The sequence below is a fragment of the Muscardinus avellanarius genome (assembly GCF_963383645.1).
Source record: "Muscardinus avellanarius genome assembly, chromosome: 3".
Classification (NCBI taxonomy): domain Eukaryota; kingdom Metazoa; phylum Chordata; class Mammalia; order Rodentia; family Gliridae; genus Muscardinus; species Muscardinus avellanarius.
In genome coordinates this window covers 21,989,168-22,011,819 of record NC_137788.1, presented here as the reverse complement: position 1 = coordinate 22,011,819, position 22,652 = coordinate 21,989,168, and the positions used below count along the sequence as shown (strand labels likewise).

The following is a 22,652-nucleotide window of genomic DNA, read 5'->3' as shown; positions in this document are numbered from 1 at the left end:
TATCCCAGACGCCTCCTGCCGGCCTGACCTCAGATGACCGCCGGCCCCTCCAGGGCCTCAGGTCCCTGCAGGATGCTCACCCTTCATCAGGTCACCCAGTTGACCGCTCCAGCACCCGAACACTTTGGGCCCCGCCTGCCGCCCCAGAATCTGCTAACCCAGAATCCCAACCTCGACCTCCGACCCTGGTCAGCCGCAGGGAGCCCTCCGCCGACTCAGTGCCCCAGCATCCTGCGTGCCCTCCCGGACGCCTGGTGCCCGCGGCAGGGCCGGCTACTCACCGCTCAGGACCGGGCGCGGCCGGGCCGCGGGGAGGTTCCGCTCGGGTCCTGGCAGCGCAAGGTGTGCGGGGACCCGGAGAAGCCCCCGCGGCCGCGGGAGAAGCGGCGTGAGTCACCCCGCCCCGCCCCCGGGCCCCGGCTCAGTGACGTCAGACGCCCGCTCAGCCAATGGGCGCGGCGCGCTGGAGCGCTGCGCGCGCTGCGCGGCATAGTAATGAGGCCTCGCACCGCCCGCTCCCCCATTCATAAAAAGCGACCGTGGCCGCGGCTCCGCCCCTCCCGGATCCGCGGCGCTGTCCTTGACGCGGCGCCCTCTGCGGGCCGGGGGTTCCGGGGGCGCGGGTGGGAAGCCCGAAGGGAATGTGGCTGGGGGAGGGGAGAGAGGCCCGCATAGGCTGTGGGGTGATGGGACCCTTGGGTGGCAGGAACAAGACGACAGAACTCAGGTGACAGTGACGGGCTGAATGGGCGTCCCGGTGAGGATGGCGGGGGTGCCGAGGATGGGGCGCCGAGGTGACGGCGGAGCACGAGGGGGCAGGGAAGTGGGTGGCAGTGACGATGGGAGCGCGGTGGATGATGTTGGAGGATGGTGGCCACGGGGCGCTGACGGCAGAGGAGGGAGGGCAGAACCCCAGGGCGACCATAGCAGTGTCAGGGGGACTCTGCAGCAGGATCGGGTTCGGAATCCCGGGGTGCAGAGGCGGCGAGGGAGAGGACCGTCAGGTGGAGGCCTTCGGGTCACCATGAAGCTCCGCGGTCCTGAGGCGACAAGGCCAAGGATGAGAGTTGTAGGGTCCTGGAATGGAGACCCCAGGTGGCGGTGGGAGTGGGCCCCAGGTGAGGGGCCCGGGTGAGGGCCTGATAGGCAGTGACCCGGCAGGTAAGTTGCTGCCAGGACAGGCCTCGTGATGCTGGGGCTGGGTGACGTCACTCGCTCCGACCCAATAGTGCGCAGCATGGGAGAGGGCCTGGCAAGATTTCAAAACTTGAATTATTTATTCAAGGATCTGGAAAGCTGGGGGGGTGGGGGGTACTTCCCCGAAGCAGCAGGAGATGGGGCTCCGGGAAGAACTTGGAAGCAGAAGGGCTGGCAGCTCAGGCCTCGGGCAGGGCAGGGTCCTCCCAGCCTCCCCTCCTAGGCACCCTGATGAGGGGGGACCCAGTAACAGGGGCCCCTTGCCAGCCCCGCCTGCCCCTTCTCCCAGGGAAGCAGCCCAGCAGATTTCTCCAGGTGTGCCAGTCCTGAGGGAGGGGCCAGCCGGCCCCTCCCTGTGTCCCCAGCTGGGATCCCTCTAGAACCATCTAGGCCTGTGGGAGGAAGTTGGTGGGAGGGGTCCGGCTGGGTCTGAGGAAACCATGGGGCCCAGATCCCAGGCCCTGACTGACTCCTTTTCCCATAGGGGCCACTGTAGCTCTCACGGTCAGGGGTTGGGGCTTTGAGTGCAGGGCAGGGAAGGCCAAGAGGCAGGAAGCATGGGGAAAGAGAAGATGGGGCTGGGGGTGACTTCCGGTTGGACATGGTGAGTTGGTGTGCTCAGTGGTGAAGGTGGTAGGAAGTAGACTAGACTCAAATCCCAATTCTTCCATTTCCTAGCTATGTGGCTTTGTAGAATTCCTCAGGCTCTCTGTGCCTGGATAGGAGTGCCATAGGATTGTTGAGAGGGGGCCCGCATGGCATTAGCACTGGCTATGTCTTGGCTACCAGGACATCACACCTATGAAGGACATCAGAGAGGCACAGGTGTGCAGGGGGAGCTGAGGTCTCGGGGCGGATGACCTTAGTCAGGGGAGGGAGCAGACCGTGAGCAGGGCCTCAGCCAACTCTGCCCTTGAAGGCCAGACTGTCATGAGTGTGTTTCTGTCCCAGGGCCTTTGCACTGGCCGTCCCTGCCTAGACATTTTGGCTTCTTCCAGATCTCTATTGTCCACCAGCCTTTCAAAACAGGCTTATCTGACCTCTGACTCTCCTCTCCACCTGCCCTCCTTTTATTATTATTATTATTATTATTATTATTAATTATTATTATATTGTGGTGCTAGGGATTGAACCCAGGCATGTTCTACCTCTGAGCTACACCCCCAGTCCTATTTTGTATCTTATTTGTTTGTTTGTTTGTTTGTTTGTTTACTTATTCTGCGGTGCTGGGGATGGAACCCAGGGGCCTTCTACCTCTGGGCTATACCCCAAGACCCATTTTTTTTTTAATTTGAAAACAGGGTCTCACTAAACTGTGAAGGGCCTCACTAAGCAGCTGAGGCTGGCATGGAATCTGTGATCCTCCTGTCTCGGCCTCCAAAGTCCTGGGATTGCAAGCATGTGCCACCATGCCTGGAATATTTTTTATTTTGAAACAGAATCTCAGCTGGCCATGGTGACATACACTTGTAATCCTAGTACTTGGGAGGCTGAGACAGGAAGATCTCAGGTTTGTGGCAGCCTCAGCAACTTAGTGAGGCCCTCTGTGACTTGAAACCCTGCTTCAAAATAAAAAATTAAAGTAGAGCTGGTGTAACTCAGAATGCCCCTAGGTTCAGTCCCCAGTAACACACACACACACACACACACACACACACACACACACACAGAACAAAAGAAAAAAAAAGAAGCAGGGTCTCACCAACTTGCTGAGGGCCTCACTGCATTGCATTGCTGGGGCTGCCTCAAACCTGAGCTCCTCCTGTCTCAGCCTCCCAAGTACTAGGATTACAGATGTGCGCTACCACATCCATCTTTTTTATTTTGAAACAGGGTCTCACTAAGTTGCTGTGCATTGGCTTGAAATCTGTAATCCTCTGTCTCAGCCTCCCAAGTCCTGCAATTACAAGTGTGCATCACCATACCCAACTTATTATTTTTGTGTGTGTGTGGTACTGGGGTGGAACCCAGGGGCTTTCTACCTCCGGGCTGTATTCCCAGACCTGTTTTATACTTTATTTGGGAACAGGGTCTCACTAAGTTGCCGAGAGCCTCACTAAGTAGCTGAGGCTGGCTTCGAACCTGTGCAATCCTCCTGTCTCAGCCTCCCAAGCGTGGGGATTACAAACGTGCACCACCACGCCCAGCTCCTTATTTTTTATTTTGAAACAGAGACTCACTAAACTGTGGAGGGCCTCACAAGGTTGCCAAGGCCAGCCGCAAGCCTGCAATTCTCCTGTCTCAGTCTCCCAAGTACTGGGATTATAAGCATGCACTACCATAACCAGCTCTCTAGCTGTTTGCTTGTTTATTTGTTTTGAGATCTCATACAGGCCCTTTAATGCAAGTCTATGTTTGGATTCGTTTTTCTTTACACAATCCAAAGAATTGCCAATCATGCTCCACCCCCACCCCACCCCACTGCACTGCCACCACCAAATACAGCTGACATCCTGTGGTCTCCTACATTGTGGCTAGTTTCTATCTTTTGTTGTTGTTGTTGTTATTGAGGATGGAACCCAGGGGCATTCTACCTCCAAGCTACACCCCTAACCTTAATTTTTATTCTTTATTTTGAAACAAGGTCTCATTAAGTTGCAGAGGGCCTCAGTAGCTGAGGCTGGCCAAGAACATCAATCCTCCTAGCTCAGTCTCCGGAGGACTGGGATTACAGGTGTGCGAGGACTGGGATTACAAGTATGGGAGGACTGGGATTACAGGTGTGCGAGGACTGGGATTACAGGTGTGCGAGGACTGGGATTACAGGTATGGGAGGACTGGGATTACAGGTGTGCGAGGACTGGGATTACAGGTATGGGAGGACTGGGATTACAGGTGTGCGAGGACTGGGATTACAGGTGTGCGAGGACTGGGATTACAGGTGTGCGAGGACTGGGATTACAGGTGTGGGAGGACTGGGATTACAGGTGTGCGAGGACTGGGATTACAGGTGTGAGAGGACTGGGATTACAGGTGTGCGAGGACTGGGATTACAGGTGTGCACCGCGCCAGGCTTGCTAGTTTCTATCTTGGTTACTGTTGCTCCCCAGGCTGAAGGACATGGTGGCCATTTTTTTCTGCTGAAGTAGTTGGTTGGTCATAAACTTCCTAGTCTAGATAGTTACGTGTCCTTCACACGAGGCTGCTCCTCAGACAGCCAGGGAGGAAAGAGTGCCCTGTGCTTCTAACCCCCGGGAGTGAAGCAGGTCTAGGAGGCCACAGAATCTCACAGTGCTCTCCCTCCCACGAACCAAAGCTGCTCCTGCTAATGGGACCATGAAGGAAGCCATCACTGCCAATCAGGCCTCCTGTCCCTGAAGGCCTCACTCTAGAAGAAGCGGCAGCCTCTGCCCTACCCCTCTGCTCCCTCCTCACCAATGACACACCTCTACTCCTCACCTACCAGGCGCCAGACCAGAGCCCCGTACTTCCTTGAGAAGAATCCTGCAACAGTACGGTGCGTGGTGATGCTCCACTTCAGAGGCGAAGGGACCTGCTTCCAGGGAAGCCACGGGCCTTGCCTCAGATTCCCCAGTAAACAGCAGAGCTGATATCTGAAGGCAGGAGCATCTGTAAGCAAGTCCAGGGAGCCTGCCACCCTAACCTGTCCCCAGGAGCCTTGCTGACAATACCTGCAGTTTCTCAGGTGGCCACCAGATGGCCGTGAGCCTCTAGTCCAGGTGAGACTTCTTCCCTCTCCTCTCCAGCAGTCCTGACTGTTCTAAATGAAGAGATGTGTCTGCGTGTGTGTGAGACATGGACCATCTCCACATTTGAACACCTTGTCCAAAGGGGTCTAAGCCAGGCATGGTGGCTCACGCTTGTAATCCCAGCATTTGGGAGACTGAGACAGGAGGATCACGCAGGTTCGAAGCTAGCCTCAGCTACTTAGTGAAGGTCCTTTGCAACTCAGTGTGACCCTGTTTCAAAATAAAGAATAAAAAATAGGGATGGGGGCGTTGCTCGGAGGTAGAATGCCCCTGGGTTCCATCCCCAGTACCCCCCCACAAAAACAAACAAACAAAAACCAGAGCCAGGCGTGGTGGCGCACGCTTGTAATCCCCGCGCTTGGGAGGCAGAGACAGGAGGATCCCTCAAGTTTGAAGCCAGACTTGCTGGCATAAGAGACCGTTTCCAAATAAAAATATAAAATAGGTCTGGGAGTGTAGTCTGGAGGTAGAAGGGTTTCCAGGAACCCCAGTACCACCAAAACAAACAAACAAACAAACAAACAAACAAAAAAACCAGGGGTCTAGCCAGGAGTGGTGGCGCAGGCTTGTAATCCCAGCATTTGAGAGGCTAAGACAGGAGGATCACAGTTCGCAGCCTCAGGTACTAAGTGAGGCCCTTTGCAATTCAATGAAATGCTGTTTCAAAATAAAGAATAAAAAATAGAGCCAGGCGTGGTGGCGCACGCTTGTAATCCCCGCGCTTGGGAGGCTGGGACAGGAGGATCACACAAGGTTCAAGGCCAGCCTCAGCTACTAGTGAGGCTCTCAGCAACTTAGTGAGACCCTGTTTCCAAATAAAATATAAAAATGGCTCTGGGAGTATAGCCCGGAGGTAGAAAGCCTCTGGGTTCCACCCCCAGTACCACCAAAAAAAAAAAAAAGAATAAAAAATAGGGCTGTAGTTCAGAGGGAGAATGCCCCTGGGTTCCATCCCTAGTACTGCATAAATAAATAAATAAATAAATAAATAAATAAATAGCAAAAACAAACAAAACAAAACCCCAGGGGTCTGGACATTATCACTGCATTATTTTTTTTTATTTTGTACTGGAGAACCCAGGGGCATTCTACCTCCAAACTACACCCCCAGCCCTTTTTATTTTTTATTTTGAAACAGGGTCTTACTGAGTTGCTGACACTGTCCTCGAACCTATGATCCTCCTGTCTTAGCCTCCCAAGTACTGGGATTACAGGGGTGCACCACCACCCCTGACCCGTTCATGCAGTCAGTAGTCCGTGATGGCCCCTCTGGCCTTGGGTTCTGGTGAGTGTCAGGGACAAAGAAATGATCTGGCCATATTACTGAATTTCCAGTGTTCAGCATATACTGAGCATCTACTACTTGCCAGACACAGAGGATATAGCTTGAACAAGAAGCCCTGCACTGGGCTCACAGGCCAGTGCCCCAAACACACACGTGAACGGTCACGGCACGGTGCGGTATCACTACTGATCAACATCTACTCAGCCTGTCCCATGTGCTGGGAGTTCCCTGGGGAAGAAAACATGGTTCCTGCCTTCGTGGAACTCTTAGCCAGAAAACAAATGGGCAATTAATTATACATGTGATACATGCTTCAAAGGAAAAAGCAGGTGTTGTGATGTGGAATAATCAGGGAGATTTTATTTTTTGTGTGTGGTACTGGGGATGGAACCTGGGGCATTCTACCTCTGAGCTACACCCCCAGCCCTATTTTTTTATTTTGAAACAGGGTCTCACTGAGTTGCAAAGGGCCTCACTAAGTAGCCGAGGCTGTCTGCGCACGCAATCCTCTTCCCTCAGCCTCCTGAATGCTAGGATTACAAGCGTGCACCACCATGACCGGCTCAGGGAGACTTTTTTTTTTTTTTTTAAGCAGGGAGAAAGGCACTGGGAGAGGAGTGGAGGGTCTCAGGGAGAAGGCCTGGCGCAAGTCCAGCCCCGGGAAGGGACATGGAGGAGAAGGGAGGAAGCCAAGGAACAGAGGAGCCGAAGGAGCAGGAGGAGAGGGAAGTGGCCTGGAAAACCCCGTGGGTCATGGAATGCACCGGCGGGGCTGAGCAGGGGAATCATGTGAACGTTTTTTTCCAAGGCTCACTCTTTTTTCTTTTTGGGGGGTACTAGGGATTGAACCCCAGGGGTGCTCCACTACTGAGTAATACCTTCAACGGTTTTAATTTTTTTTTTCAGAACTGGGAGTTGAATCCAGAGACATTCTACCTCCAAGCTACACTCTCAGCCCTATTTTTTTAATTCTTATTTTGAAACAGGGTCTCCCTGAGTTGCAGAGGGCCTCACTAAGTAGTAGCTGAGGCTGTCCACGAACTGCTATCCTCCTGTCTCAGCCTCCCAATTGCTGGGATAATAAGTGTGTGCCACCACGCCTGCCTTGGCATCAGCCCTTCATATATTTTATTTTGAGACAGGGTCTCACTAAGTTGCTGAGGCTGGCCTCAACCTGTGATCTTCCTGTCTCAGCCTCTCAATACTGGGATTACATGTGTGCGTCACCGTGCCTGGCTCCAAGGATCACTGTTTTTGTATAGCTCAGAGGTAGAATGTCCCTAGGTTCAATCCTCAGTACCCCCAAAACAGAATTATTTTGCTGGGCAGATAAAATCAGAGATGGAGGAGGTGTCCCCAGGGAAGAGAGAAGAGCTAGAAAAAGGTACGTGGAAGGGTGCTGTTTTATCTTGCATGTGTGTATGTGTGGTGCTAGGGATGAAACCCGGGGGTATTATACCTTTGAGGTACACCCCCAGCCCTATTTTACTTTTATTTTGAAAGAGGGTCTCATAGATCTGCCAAGCACAGAAAGAGAAGGGACATACGTTTCCTCTAATATGCCCAAACTAGGGAGCATAGGGGATACCAGAGGGACTCCAGATAATGGAAGGGGAATCTTAGCACAGTTCTAATGGAAAGATAGGAGAGGAGGAAGGCTGAACTTGATTAATGAGGGCCTACATCCGAATATGTGTAAAAGTATGAATATGGCATGGTTACCCTGGACGATCATGGGTGGGAGGGGGGAGGGAAAACGGGGGTAGGGGAGACGGCACTGAGTACAGTTTAAATATATACCATTTATTTTCAATTAAAAAATGTATAAAGCAAAAAAAAGAGAGAGAGAGAGAGAGAAAAAGAGAAGGAGCAAAAGGCCCTAGCAAATCACAATGTAGCTACATTGAATAAATTTTGTCTTTTTTTGTTTTTGTTTTTGGTGGTACTGTGGTTCCTGGAAACCCGTCTACCTTCGGGCTACACTCCCAGGCCTATTTTTTATATTTTTATTTGGAAACAGGGTCTCTTAAGCCACATGGCTGGCTTCGAACCTGCGCGATCCTCCTGTCTCCACCTCCCAAGCGCGGGAATTACAAGCGTGTGCCACCACACCCGGCTAAATTTTGTCTTTTGATTGATTAGAAAGAAAGAAAGAAAGAAAGAAAGGAAGAAAGAAAGAAAGAAAGAAAGAGGGTCTCACAGAGTTTCTGAGAGTATCACTTAATTGCTGAGGCTGTGCTCAAACCTGCAATTCCCCTGTCTCAGCCTCCTAAAAACTGGGATTACAGATGTATGCCATTTTACCCAGTGAAACCATGGTTCTTTTTTTTTTTTTTTTTTTTGGGTCTGGGGATGGAACCCAGAGGCATTTGACCTCCGAGCTATACCCCCTGCCCTATTTTTTATTCTTTATTTTGAAACAGGGTCTCACTGAGTTGCGAAGAGCTTCACTAAGTAGCTGAGGCTGCCCTCGAACAGCGATTCTCTGGTCTCAGCCTCCTGAATGCTGGGATTACAAGCGTGCGCCACCACGCCCAGCTTTTTTTTTTTTTTTTTTTTTTGTACTGGGGATCAAACCCAGAGGCATTCTACCTCTGGGCTATACTCCAGCCCAATTTTATTTCTTATTTGGAAACAGGGTCTCACTAGGTTGCTGAGAGCCTTGCTAAATTGCCAAGACTGGTTATGAACCTGTGATTCTCCTGTCTCCAACTCCTAAATACTGGTTTTACAGGCATGTGCTACCATGCCTGGTGAGACCCTATTTCAAAACAAAACAAAATAAACAAAGAGGGCTACCAGGGAGGGAGAATGCCCCTGGATTTAGCCGGGCATGGTGGTGCACTCTTATAATCCCAGTTCTTGGGAGGCTGAAACAGGAGGATCAAAAGTTCAGACAGCCTCAGCCATTTAGTGAGGCCTTCCACAATTTAGTGAGACCCTGTTTCAAAAAAAAAAAAAAAAAGAATAAAAAATGAGGCTGGGGGTGTAGCTTGGAGGTAGAATACCCTGGGTTCAACCCCCAGTACCCACCCAAAAAAGAATGCCCCTGGATTAAGTTCCCAGTACTACAAGATAAATTAATAAATAGAGCCTGGCATGTTAGTACACACCTATAATCCCAGTATTTGGGAGGCTGAGACAGGAGGATTGCAGCTTTGAGGACAGCCTCAAGCAATTTAATGAGGCCCTCTGCAAGTTAATGATACTCTGTTTCAAAATAAAGAATAAAGAGCTGGTGTGGTGGTCTTGTAATCCCTGAGCTTGGGAGGCTGAGACAGGAGGATCACACAGGTTCCCAGCCAGCCTCAGCTACTGCTTAGTGAGGCCCTTTGCAACTCAGTGAGACTCTGTTTCAAAATAAAGAATAAAAAATAGGGCTGGGGTGTAGCTCGGACATAGAATGCCCCTGGGTTCCATCCCCAGTATCACAAAAAACCAAAAACAAAACAAAAATAATAGTAAAGTATAAAATAGGTCTGGGAGTATAGCCTGAAGGTATAAATCCCTTGGGTTCTACCCCCAGTACCACCAAAAATAAAATAAAATAAAGAATAAAATACTGGAGCCCAGTGTGGTGGCACATGTTTATAATCACAGTATTTGGGAGGCTGAGACAGGAGTATTGCAGATTCTCAGCCAGCCTCCACTATTTAGTGAGGCCCTCCAGAACTTAGTGAGACCCTGATTCAAATTAAAAAATAAAATAGGGCTGGCGATGTAGCTCAGAGTAGAATGCCCCTGGGTTCAATCCCCAGTAACACACACACACACACACACACACACACACACACACACACACACACACACACACACGGCTGGGGATATAGCCCCAAGGTAGAATGCCCCTGTGTTCGATCCCTAGTACCACAAAATTAATCAGTTAATTAAATAGGGCTGGGGGTGTAACTCAGAGGTAGAATGCCTCTGGGTTCAATTGTCAATACTACAATAAATAAATAATCCCTGCATGGTGGTGCACGCTTGTAATCCCAGTACTAGGGAGGCTGAGACAGGATGATCGCCGGTTTGTGGACAGCCTTAGCTACTTAGTGAGGCCCTCCACAACTTAGTGAGGCCTTGTTTCAAAATAAAGAATAAAAAATAGGGCTGGGGTATAGGTTGAAGGTAGTATGTCCCTGGGTTCTACCTCCAGTACCGCAAAAATAAATAAATAAAATAAAATATAAAATAGGGCTGGGGGTGTAACTCAGACGTAGAACTTTCCTGAGTTGAAACCCCAGTAACACGAAGATAAATAAACAAGTAAATAAATAAATTATAGGAGTATGGTGTAGTTTAGAAGACTCCTGGGTTTAATTCCCAGTACCAAAAAAAAAACACAAAAAACAAAAAGCAGTAGCTACTTACCAGTTTTCGGGAAGCTGCGGATGGGAAGCGCTCCTCGAACCCGCTTCACCTAGTCCTGGACCCCGCCCCCTTTGTCCAAGCCCCGCCCAAGACCACGGCCACACCCCCATTGACCCCGCCTTTGGCTTCGCCCACCTGACGCGTCCCGGTGGCCACGCCCCCGTTGCCCAGGTCCCGCTGCGCACAGCTCCCTGGGGCAGAGTGGAGAAGGGACGCGCCCCGCGCTGCCCGCCGACTCCAGCCCCGCCCGCGCCATGGCTGCGCCGCGACCCCGCGCCTTGCGGGCTGCGCTGTGTGGCGGCTGCTGCTGTCTCCTCCTGTGTGCCCAACTCGCTGTGGCTGGTAACGCAGGGCAGGGGCTGGTTAGGGCCAGGCGGGGGCAGGTGTTCATGCCCTTCACCCGGCCGCCTCCCCAGGAGCAGTCTGGCCTTGAGGGGAGGAGGAGGGCACCTTCCGTTGGTGCGCAGGGCCCCACGGTGGAAGAAGGGGGCCCCAGCAGTGCATATATATATTTGGGCTCCAGGTGTTTCGAGAGGCGATACCTCCAGGAGCACATAAAGGAGGAGGGCTGGCGGGGGGCGGGGGGGATGAGGCCAGTGTAACCCTGTGCTTGAGAAAGCTACAGGTGTGTGCAGAGGGGTGAGAGCCACAGCCGTGGGGGAGGTCTGCAGCTTGTCTTGGGGCCCAACTCCCACCCATTCCCAGGCAAAGGAGCTCCAGGCTTTGGGCGGGGCGCCCTGGTCCGCCTGAACATCTGGCCAGCTGTCCAAGGGGGCTGCAAGCATCTAGAGCTCTGTGAGCGGTGTGTGGAGGGGGACCGAGCACACAACCTCTCAGGCTGTGTGTGGCATCAGTGTGGACCGGAGGAGCCAGGTACGGAGCTCCGCAGTCCCCAGCCTGAACCCCAGGGCCTCTGTCCTTGTCCCCAAACCTCTGCCCTGCCCCTTCTCCCACCAGGACACTGTGTGGCCCAAGCTGAGGCGGTCAAGGAGGGTTGCTCTGTCTACAACCGCTCAGAGTCGTGTCCAGGTAAGGGAGTTTACACCAGCCTAAGCCAAGTCAGAGGCAGGGGGCTGAACCCACAGCCAGAACCCTGCTCCAGGAGGAGCCAGACCCCCTCAAGGTGTGGACTAACACAGCACAGTTTCAGTTCTGCCTTTAGCTCACAGAGGAATCCTTTCCCCCCTCTGATCTGTTTCCTCATCTGTCAATTGGTCCAGGTGTGTGCAGAGCATTAGCCCTTCCCCTGACGTAAGGCATAATAGCTGGAGATTGGGAAAGGCAGAGGGAACTAGAGGGGGCTTTCTGGAGGAAGTGGCATCAGAGATGCACCTTGTAGGTAGAGAGGGAGACCAGGTGCGTCTGGTGGAGGGAATTGTGTGATCAGGCTTGATGGTGTGTTGGCGGTCTGGAGCTGGGATTAGGCTCTGATCTGAGTTGGCTCCAACTGCTAGCAGGTGCTGGGGTCTTGATGGGGGCGAGGAAGGAGGAAAGCTGTTGTATTATGGATTCCCTGTCTCCTCAGCTGCCCACCATCACCCCACCTATGAACCGAAGACAGTCACAACAGGTGGGTGCTCCCCTGGAGGGTGGGTGGTGGGAGGACCCGAGGTGCAGGGAATGACACAGCTGGATCCAGGCACTGACTTGCTCTGGGCTTCCGCCCTCTCCCAGTTCCTCCTCCACGCCTGCTTCCATAGCTGTAAAGTGGGTCGGAATACCTAGCTCACAGAGCCCCTGTGAGCCTTTTTATAAGTCTATAGAAGACCCACTTCAGTGTCTGAGGCATTGAAGGTGACCACTTGTGGCTCACACCTGGAATCCTAGTGTTTGGAAGGCTGAGACAGGAGGATCCCAAGTTCCAGGACATCCTCAGCAATTTAAAAGAGGCTCTCACCGAACTAGGGAGACCCTGTCTCAAACCAAAAAATAAAAAGGGCTGGGGGTACAGCTCAGAGGTAGAATGCCTCTGGGTTCAATCCCCAGTACTGCACACACATACATGAGAACTCGGGACGACACCTCAGAACCTGTGCGGCTCCAGTTGCTGGTGAGATGTTCTCAGTGGGTACCTGCCGCACCCTGCTGGCCCAGAGGGTCCCAGAGCAGAGACAAGAACCCCATCAGGAGCCAAAATAAGCTTCTTGTCTCTCTCTCTATCCCTATCTCTCTCTATATATGACCGCACCCTTGGTCCCCACTGCCCCTCAGGGCCTGGAGGTCACCAGACTTGGCCAGGATGGCTGAAGAGGCTCTTGGTTAATTAAAGCCGGAAACTGATCTAGAGGCTGAATTATTGATGCTTGGCTCGCTGGGCTCGAGCCCCAGATCTGCCATGCAGGGCTCCTCTCTTCCCTTTCTGCCTCACTTCCCCGGGAAGGGGTCATCCTCTGCCATCTGTATTCTCAGACCCCCTTATACCACATATGCCCTCTGGGAAGTGGACCTTACCCACTCCCAGCTGGGCTCCTGGCCGCCCCAAAATCATCCTCCACCCTTTTGCCCTGCCCTGGGCACCTGGCCCAGGGCCTGAAACGGAATCCGTGTTGGGAGTTGAAGCCACCCAGACCAGCCTAGCACCTGTGGCCCCAAGGCTTCTGGGGGGGAGCTGGAGGTAGGCGGAGGAGCACTCTCCTGCCTGCTTGGCTTGCCTGTGAGGCGACTTCAGCCAAGCTCCGCCATCGGCTATTCTCCCCTGGGGCTCCCCTCCCACTGTGCTCCTTTCTGTCTGAGAAGGGCCCAGCTTGGGAGTCCTGGAAGTGGACCGCGTTATCTGCATCTGGGTTCTGGGCCCTGTGACCCCTCTGGACAGGTGCCTGAGGTCTGGGCCCATCTTTGCCCTGTGGGAGCCTGAGGGAGCTCAGTTGCTATCTGGTCCCACTCACCTATTGGGCCTGGGTGATCGGAGGCCCAGAGAGGGTGTGTGTGTGTGGCATAAGGCCACAGAGCAACTTAGCAGCTGGGGCACTGTCCCCTGCACCTGGCCCTTCCCCACTGCCTGCAGCATCGGAGCTGGGCTTCCTCATGGGTATCCTAAGCCCCATAATGGGGACCAGGGCCTGGAAGGGCCAGTGCCAGCTGCGCAGCTGGGACCCTGATCCATTGTGGCTGGCAATGACCCCCTCCCCCCTCGCCCTGCAGGGAGTCCCCTGGGTCCTGATGTCCACAGCCCTGGCTTCGATGGCGCCAGCTTCATTGGGGGCATGGTATTGGTGCTGAGCCTGCAGGCCATGGCCTTCTTCCTGCTGCGCTTCCTCAAGGCCAAGGACAGCACTTACCAGACGCTGTGAGTACCGGGCAGTGCAGGCCGCCCTGTGCTCCCCTGCTCCCTCGCAGTGCCCCCAGCCCCTCCCTGAGCTGCACTCCCTCCCCTCTGGTCAGGCTCTCTGGCTAGATGTTGGCTGGGACCAAGACTCAGCCAGGGCCCAGTGCTGGAGCTGGCTGAGCCCTGTCTCTGTTCCCTCACGCTGCCAACAGGGAGGAGAACCAGTAGGTGACAGCCAGGCCAGTGCTCCGCGGGGCCCGCGTGCTTTCCTCTGCCGGGGGAGTGGCGAGCCCTGGAGTGGCGAGCCCTGCGTGCTGTGGGTGGGTCGCCTCGGCTTGTGTTACAGTGTTTGCTCTTCCAGCTGTGCCTGCTCCAGGCGTGGGGGGTGGGAGTCCTTGCCCAACTGAGACAGGACACCTCCCCAAGTGTCCTCTCTGGGTGGCCTCCTCAGAATCTGACTCCACGCTGAGGGGAAGGAGGACTCAGAGGCTGCCCTCTTGGCCACCTTGGGGGCCTGGGAGTGGGCAAAACCTTGGCTGTCAGCTTTTGGGCTCCGCGACACTGAGTGCGCTCCATATCCGATGCCTGACATCCCTCCTGTCCTGGGCCTGTTACCTGCAGCTGAGAGCTTCCCTCAACCGCCGGTGTCTCCTCTGTCAACATGCTGGGCCCCCAGCCTGGTCCCTGGGGTCTGGGCCACCTCTTCTCACCAACCTAGCCTGGCCTCTACCCCCAAATAAAGGAGCTGTTTCCAGTGCCGTGCCTCCTGTCCTCTGTCTCAGGCTGTGTGGAATAGATGAGGGTGATGGCTATTGTCCTCTCCTTAGTAGGAACTCTGCTGAAGACTGTGGCTGTCTTCTTTTGATATATTTTTGTCTGGAAGGGTGCAGTGGCACATTAAGAAAGAGCAGCCAGGCAGGTGGCACATGCCTGTGATCCCAGTACCTGGGAGGCTGAAACAGGAGGATTGCAGGTTTGATGCCAGAGCGTGGTAACTTAACAAGACCCTGCTTTTTCAGTACTGGGGATTGGACCCAGTGGGATTCTACCCTATTTTTCATTCTTTATTTTGAAACAGGGTCTCACTAACTTGCAGAGGGCCTCACTAAGTAGCTATGAACCTGTGATCCTTCTGTCTCAGCCTCCCAAGTAGTGGGAGTACAAACATGCGCCACCACAGCTGGTTGACAAGACCCTGCTTCAAAATAAAAAGTAAAAAAGAGCTGTGGGAGCCGGGCGTGGTGGCGCACACTTGTAATCCCCACGCTTGGGAGGCGGAGACAGGAGGATCGCACGGGTTTGAGGCCAACCTCAGCTACTTAGTGAGGCTCTCAGCAACTTAGTGAGACCCTGTTTCCAAATAAAATATAAAATAGGCCTGGGAGTATAGCCCGGAGGTAGAAAAAATAAAAAGAGCTGTGGAAGCTAGGCGTGGTGGCACACACTTATAATCCCAGCATTTGGGAGGCTGAGCTGAGACAGGAGGATTGTGGTTCACAGACAGCCTCAGCTACTTAGTGAGGTCCTCTGCAACTTAGACCTTGTTTCAAAATAAAAACAAAAAATAGGGCTGGGGGCATAGCTCAGAGGTAGAATCCCTCTGGGTTTAATCCCCAGGACTGCAATAAATAAATAAATAAATAATAATAAAAATAAAAAAGGAGCTGGGCATGGTGGCGCACACTTGTAATCCCAGCATTTGGGAGGCTGAGACCTGAGGATCGCAGTTCGAGGACAGCCTCAGCTACTTAGTGAGGGAGGGCCTCTGCAACTCAGTGAGATCCTGCTTCAAAATAAAGAATAAAAAATTGGGCAGGGAGTGTAGCTCAGAGGTCAAATGCCTCTGGGCTACATCCCCAGACCCTCAAAAAAAAAAAGTGTTGGGAGTATAGCTCAGAGATAGAATGCCCCTGAGTTTAATTCACAGTACCACACACACACACGTGCGCGCGCGCGCGCACACACACACACACACACACGTGCGTGCACACACACACAGACACGTAATTAAATAAAATAATAAGAAGAAATTAAGCCGGGTGTGGTGGCACACACTTGTAAGCCCAGTGCTTGGGAGGCGGAGACAGGAGGATCGCACAGGTTCAAAGCCAGCCACGCTGGCTTAAGAGACCCTGTTTCCAAATAAAAAGCATAAAAGTAGGTTTGGGAGTGTAGCCCAGAGGTAGAGGGCTTCCAGGAACCCCAGTACCACCAAAAAAAAAAAAAAAGAAGAAGAAGAAATTAAGATGGGAAATCCATATGAATGCAGACATGTGGAGAGATGACTGAGGAGCCCTGAAAGCCAGGATCAGAAGTTGAACTCTAAGTCAGGCGTGGTGGTGCACGCTTGTAATCCCAGCGCTTGGGAGGCTGAGACAGGAGGATTGCACAGGTTCAAAACCAGCTTCCGCTACTTAATGAGGCCCCAGTACCATAAAAAAAAAAAAAAAAAAGAAGTTGAACTCTAGCCAGGGATGGTGGCGTACACTTGTAATCCCAGTACTTGAGAGGCTGAGACAGGAGGATGACAGGTTCGAGGCCAGCCTCAGCTACTTGTGAGGCCCTCCACAACTTAATAAGACTCTGTTTCAAAATAAAGAATAAGCCGGGCGTGGTGGCGCACGCTTGTAATCCCAGCATTCGGGAGGCTGAGACAGGAGGATCGCTGTTCGAGGACAGCCTCGGCTACTTAGGTCCTCTGCAACTCAGTGAGACCCTGTTTCAAAATAAAGAATAAAAAACTGGGCAGGGGGTGTAGCTCAGAGGTCAAATGTCCCTGGGTTTCATCTCCAGATCCGAAAAAAAAAAAAAAAAAAGAAATAGGACTGAGGATATATCTTGGAGGTAATATACCCCTGGGTTCATTTCCCAGCCCAGCACCCCTCCAAAGAAAAAAAAGAAAAAAGAAAAAAAATTTTTGAGGAGAGTGGTGTAGTTCAGAGATATACTGTCCCTAGGTTCAATCCCCAGTACCAAAAAACAAAAACAAAAGTTGGACTGTATCCTGGTTGGACAGGCAAGGCCGATACCGGTTCTCTCCAGGGCTGGGGAGGAAGCCCTCCCCCTGCAGGCGCCAGCCTGGGTGGGGTGTCCCCAGGAACAATGGGAGGAAGTCTTGCTTTAGAGGCTGGCACCGCCCGGCTCCTTACAAGTAGGCACCCTTGCTCAGGTGGCCTCGGCAAGATGGGGCTCCTGTGGACTCCGCTCTCCTTGTTGCTCCTGTTTGGGGGGCTGGCCTGCCTGAAGACCCAGGACCAACCCACCTGCCCAGGTAGGGGCCTAGGGCGCTGCCAGCAACCCACTGCTCATTCCTTCAGGCCCGGAAGCAATCCTGGCTCTGCATGCAAATATATGCAAATAGATGCAAATAGTGCATAAGCATTCCAGCTCAGGAGGCCAGAGCCTGCAGCTGGAATCTGGGGGTGGAAAGGGCACTGCAGAGGGGTCCAGGACAGACGCGTCCCCCCGGGCCCACTGGCCCTGTGTCTCCCTGCAGAATCCAAGCAACTGGAAGCCAGCAAAGTTGTCATCCTGTCTGGTTGTCCTGGAGCTGCAGGAAGTCCTGGGGAAAAGGGAGCTGCAGGTCCCCAAGGTAAGTGCCGGGGAACGGGCATGGGAGCAGGCATGTTGTAACGGGCTTGGGTAACGGGGGAGGCAGGAGGTACAGCGAGCGCTGTCTGTGTTGAGATGTGAGAGGGGCAGGAATCTTCTCTGTACCAGGAGCCTCAGCTCTGCCAGGTGGGTGGAAAGTGAGGCTCCCGGAGGGTAAGTGTTTGTCCCCAATCACAGAACCAGTAGAGGGTGGAGATGAGATTGCAACCCCTGACCCCAGAACCCTGGCGTCTCCGGTCCTGGGTGTGGGCGAGGCTCACGGCTTCTCCTTCTGGGATTTCAGGGGAGCCCGGACCACCGGGCAAGGCGGGCCTCAAGGGCGAGCCTGGTAAGTGTGGGGGCCATGCTTCCCCTCCTTTCTCTGCTCTGTCCCTTGGCAATCAGCTGGAAGTGCCTTCCTTCAGGGGGAGGGAGGTTGGGAAAAGTGGGGAGCACGAGGAGAGGGCCTGGGCCCCCAGCCCCTGGTGGCCCCTGGATACCCCCATTAGGTGCTCAGACCTCAGAGCCAACACTCGGTCCTTCTTTGGGGCAGGAGATCCAGCGAACCTGCTCCGGTGCCAGGAGGGTGAGGCGGCCTGCCCAGGAGCCAGGGACTCGGAAGGAGGCAGTGCTGGCGTGTTGGGGCCTGGGCCCCGTCCTCCCCGCATCCCTCTCTATAACCCCTCTTCAGGGGCCCAAAAGAGCCGACAGGGCTCTGGGATCCCACACTCATTCCCATACCTGGGTAGGGAGGTTTGGGGAATCTCTTGGGGAAACCCTCAACCTATCTCCCCTTTCCCAGGCCCCAGGAGTTGCCAGGAGCTGCTGAGCCGGGGTGCCACTTTGAGTGGCTGGTACCACCTGTGCCTAACGGAGGGCAGGGTTCTCCCGGTCTTTTGTGACATGGACATTGCTGGGGGCGGCTGGCTGGTGAGTGAGAAAGGCTGCCAGGCCAGTTCTAGAGGTCACTTCTGCCCCTTGGCCTCTAGGGGGAGCCAGAGCCTGCCAGAGCAAGGCACTCCCTAGAGGAACTCACTGATGGAAGTTGGCAGAGCTCCCAGCTGGGCCTGAGCTGAGAAGGCTTCACAGAAGAGGTGCCATTTGAAAGGACCTTAAAGGCTGTGTAGAAGTTCTCTACACAGATGAGATGAGCAGGAGAGCTTTTGAGAGCTTTCGAGGTAAAGGCAAAAATAGCTGGGCATGGTGGCGCATGCTTGTAATTTTAATATTTGGGAGGCTGAGATAGGAAGATTATAGGTTCAAAGCCAGCCTCAGCAACTTAGTGAGACACTCAGCAACTTATTGAGACCCCGTTTAATTTAATCTAATTTTTTATTTTGTGGTACTGAGGATTGAACCTAGGAGCATTCTACCTCTGAGCTATATTCCCAGCCCTATTTTTAATTTTTTAAAATTTTGAAACAGGGTCTAATTCAGTTGCCAAGGCTAGCTTTGAACCTGTGATCTTCCTGTCTCAGCCTCCAACGTGCTTATAATTTTTTTCTTTTGCGGGTCTGGGGATGGAACCAGGGGCATTTGACTTCCGAGCTACACCCCCTGCCCTATTTTTTATTCTTTATTTTGAAACAGGGTCTCACTAAGTTGCAGAGGGCCTCACTAAGTAGCTGAGGCTGTCCGCGAACCGTGATCCTCTGGTCTCAGCCTCCCATATGCTGGGATTACAAGCGTGCGCCACCACGCCTGGCTTCAAAGTACTTATAGGTGTGCCATACCACGCCTGAGTCCCTGTTTTTGTTTTTTGTTTTTGTTTGTACTGGGGATTGAACCCAAAGATATAACCTTCAAGTTATATCCTTAGCCTGATTTTTTAAAATTTCTTGTTTGGAAACAGCATCTCACTAAATTTTGGAGCGCCTTGCTAAATTGCTGAGGCTGGCTTTGAACCTGCACTCCTCCTGTCTCAGCCTCCCAAGTACTGGGATTACATGTGTGTGCCACCCTGCCTGGCTGACTTATAAGGTTTTGGTGTGCAGTTGAGTGTCAGTGAAAGTTAATAAGGAAATCAAGTTTATCAATAAATGCACAAGCAAAGCTTATTTGGGAGATTCATGTTTTATCCACAAGCCCACAGCCCAATGAGAAGGGAAACATCCGCCCACCTGACCTCAGCTACCGCTCCCCTGGCTCCCCGCACCCCATGACCCCAGCCTGGAGGCCCTCTCCGCCTCCACAGGTGTTCCAGAGACGACAAGATGGCTCTGTGGATTTCTTCCGCTCTTGGTCCTCATACAAAGCAGGTTTTGGGAGCCAGGAGTCGGAGTTCTGGCTGGGGAATGAGAATTTGTACCAGCTCACACTCCAGGGTGAGTTCCCAGAGGTTAAGGGACCTGAAGGGTACGAACTGCCGTCCCGAATCCTGCCTGGGGACCGAGTGTCCTCCATTCCAGCCTCTGCTTTCTCCCAGGTACCTGGGAGCTGCGGGTAGAGCTGGAAGACTTTAATGGCAGCCACACTTTTGCCAACTATGCGTCCTTCCGCCTCCTCGGAGAGGCGGACCACTACCAGCTGGTGCTGGGCCGGTTCACAGAGGGCAATGCAGGTGAGTGAGCCCGCAGGGACCTGAACAGGGACAGCAGCGGGAGGCCACCTCTTTCCTTGCTGCCGCTGCTTCAGTGAATGACCATGGACAGTTTCTTCATTCAAGAAATGACAATCAGCCGGGCGCGGTGGCACACGCGCTTGTAATCCCCGATCTTGGGAGGTGGAGACAGGAGGATCAAGTAGGTTCAAAGCCAGTCTCGCTGGCTTAGGAGACCCTGTTTCCAAATAAAAAATAAAAAAAATAGGTCTGGGAGTGTAGCCCGGAGGTAGAAGGGTTTCCAGGAACCCCAGTACCACCAAAAAAAAAAAAAAAAGAAGAAGAAAAAAGAAAAAAGAAATGACAGTCGTGAATGAGACAGGATGGTGCAGGAAGGAAAGACTGGGGGCTCTGGAGGCAACGGACCTGAGTTTAGTCCAGCTTTGCCATTTACTATGTGACCCTGACCAAGGTCCTTCCTGGTCAGAACCTCAGTTTCCTTGTCTATACAAAAGCCAGCTATGGTGGCGCACGCCAATAATCTCAGCACTTGGGAGGCTGAGACAGAATTGCAGGTTCAAGGACAGCCTCAGCAAAGTAGTGAGACTCTCATTAACCTAGTGAGACCCTGTTTCAAAACAAAACTAAAACAGGGCTGGGAGTGTAGCTCAGAGGTAGAATGCCCCTGGGTTCCATCCCCAGGACTATAAAAAGAAGGGGGCGGGGAGGCGGGCCGGGCTCGCCTGCTTCTGAGGCCTGAGGAAGCTTAATATTCTGTGCTCCTGGGGAGGAGCCCGGGAAGGCCTCTTTCAGAAAAACAGTGACTATTGAGGAGAGATGTGAAAGGGGGAAGTGGTTATGGGGAGGTGCCTCAGGGGAGCCCCCTTTCCTGTCCGTACACCCAAGAGGTTCCTCCCAGCTACAACTGCTCAGGCCGCTGAGCGGGGCTGAGAGGAGACAGAGGAGCCCAGGGAAGCTGGGGATGGTGGAGGGGGAGCAGGGAGAAGAGCTGGTGGCTCTGGAGCCAGACAGTCTAGGGTTCGAGTCCCACTGCCACTGTGACTGGCTGAGTAGCTGCGGGCAAAGTGCTACCATCTTAGGAGGCTCGCAACACCCACCTCGCCGCCGCTTTAAGGCTCCCTTGGGGTAATGTGGTGTGGGTCCCCAAGGTGCCTTCCATTCTCTTTCTGCAGGCGACTCCCTGAGCTATCATAATGGGAAGCCATTTACCACCTACGATGCCGACCGCGATGCTCTCAATGGGAACTGTGCAAAGACGGTCCACGGTGCCTGGTGGTATGATGCCTGCTATCAATCCAACCTCAATGGACGCTATGCTGCGTCTGAGGCCACTGCCCACAAGTACGGCATTGACTGGGCCTCCGGCCAGGGTGTGGGCCACCCCTATCGGAGGGTTTGGATGATGCTTCGCTAAGGCCTCCTGGCAGTCCCCTTATCTCTCTGGTGCAGCTTCCGGTTCCTCAACCACCTCCCCACTGCTCCTCTGCTTCCCTGTCCACATTAAAAAAATAAAATCATTTTAACCCTTTCTTGGCTTTTAGGACTCTTTCAGTTACTGGAGAAAACCTGAGTGGACAGAGGAGAGACATAAATTTTAGCTCTATTGAAGGACAGACTTCCAACTGGGTGTGGGGATGCACATCTATAATTTCTAGTACTTAGGAGGCTGAGACAGGAGGATCAAAGTTTTGAGGACAGCCTCAGAAGCTTACCAATAACCTCAACAACTCAGCAAGACCCTGTTTAAAAAAAATCCAGAGCTGGGCGTGGTGGCGCACGCTTGTAATCCCCGCGCTTAGGAGGCTGAGACAGGAGGATCGCTCAGGTTCTAAGCCAGCCACGCTGGCTTAAGAGACCCTGTTTCCAAATAAAATATAAAATAGGTCTGGGAGTGTAGCCCGGAGGTAGAAGGCTCCTGTGTTCCATCCCCAGTACCACCAAAAAAAAAAAAAAAAAAAAAAAATCCAGGCGTGGTGGCACACACTTGTAATCCCAGTACTTGGGAGGCTGAGACAGGAGAATTGCAGGTTCACAGTCAGCCTCAGCTACTCAGTGAGACCCTGCAAAACTTAGTGAGACCCTGCTTCAAAATAAAGAGTAGAGCTGGGCGTGGTGGCGCACGCTTGTAGACCCCGCACTTGGGAGGCTGAGACAGGAGGATCGCACAGTTCGAAGCCAGCCTCAGCTACTTAGTGAGGCTCTCAGCTACTTAGTGAGGCTCTCAGCTACTTAGTGAGACCCTGTTTCCAAATAAAGTATAAAATAGGTCTGGGAGTATAGCCTGGAGGTAGAAAGCCTCTGGGTTCCACCCCAGTACCACCAAAAAAAAAAAATAATAATAATAAATAAATAAATAAATAGTAGAGCCAGTAATGGTACATCAATCCAATCTCAACGGACGCTATGCTGGCACATGCTTGTAATCCTAGTATTTGGGAGGCTGAGCAGGAGGATCTGGGCTCTAGGCCAGACTCAGTTACTTAGAGCTTCAGCTACTTAGTGAGGCCCTCTGCAGCTCAGTGTGACCCTGTTTCAAAATAAAGAATAAAAAATCAGGCTAGGGGTGTAGCTCAGAGGTAGAATGTCCCTGGGTTCCATCCCCAGCACCACAAGTAAATAAATAAATAAATAATAGAATATTGGATCTGGGCGTGCTGGCACATCTTTTGGGAG

The 22,652-nt window shown here is 52.9% G+C and overlaps 2 protein-coding genes across 3 annotated transcripts; both read left to right on the top strand.

The window, feature by feature from the left end:
* Positions 1 to 10,817: 10,817 nt before the first annotated feature.
* Positions 10,818 to 13,853, top strand: CD164L2 (CD164 molecule like 2; the record flags this gene model as incomplete). The annotated part of the gene is made up of 5 exons (XM_080691851.1): positions 10,818 to 10,905; positions 11,269 to 11,436; positions 11,521 to 11,592; positions 12,089 to 12,133; positions 13,705 to 13,853. 5 exons carry the CDS (start codon positions 10,818 to 10,820, stop codon positions 13,851 to 13,853), a joined length of 522 nt encoding a protein of 173 aa, XP_080547977.1.
* Positions 13,854 to 17,011: 3,158 nt separating this feature from the next.
* FCN3 (ficolin 3) lies at positions 17,012 to 21,393 on the top strand (the record flags this gene model as incomplete). 2 transcript variants are annotated; one of them, XM_080692857.1, is made up of 8 exons in its annotated part: positions 17,012 to 17,099; positions 17,325 to 17,420; positions 17,724 to 17,768; positions 17,973 to 18,005; positions 18,222 to 18,349; positions 19,614 to 19,743; positions 19,845 to 19,979; positions 21,152 to 21,393. In XM_080692857.1, 8 exons carry the CDS (start codon positions 17,012 to 17,014, stop codon positions 21,391 to 21,393), a joined length of 897 nt encoding a protein of 298 aa, XP_080548983.1. The 2 variants fall into 2 exon arrangements, with proteins under 2 accessions (XP_080548983.1, XP_080548984.1); XM_080692858.1 differs by lacking the exon at positions 17,973 to 18,005.
* Positions 21,394 to 22,652: the final 1,259 nt, after the last annotated feature.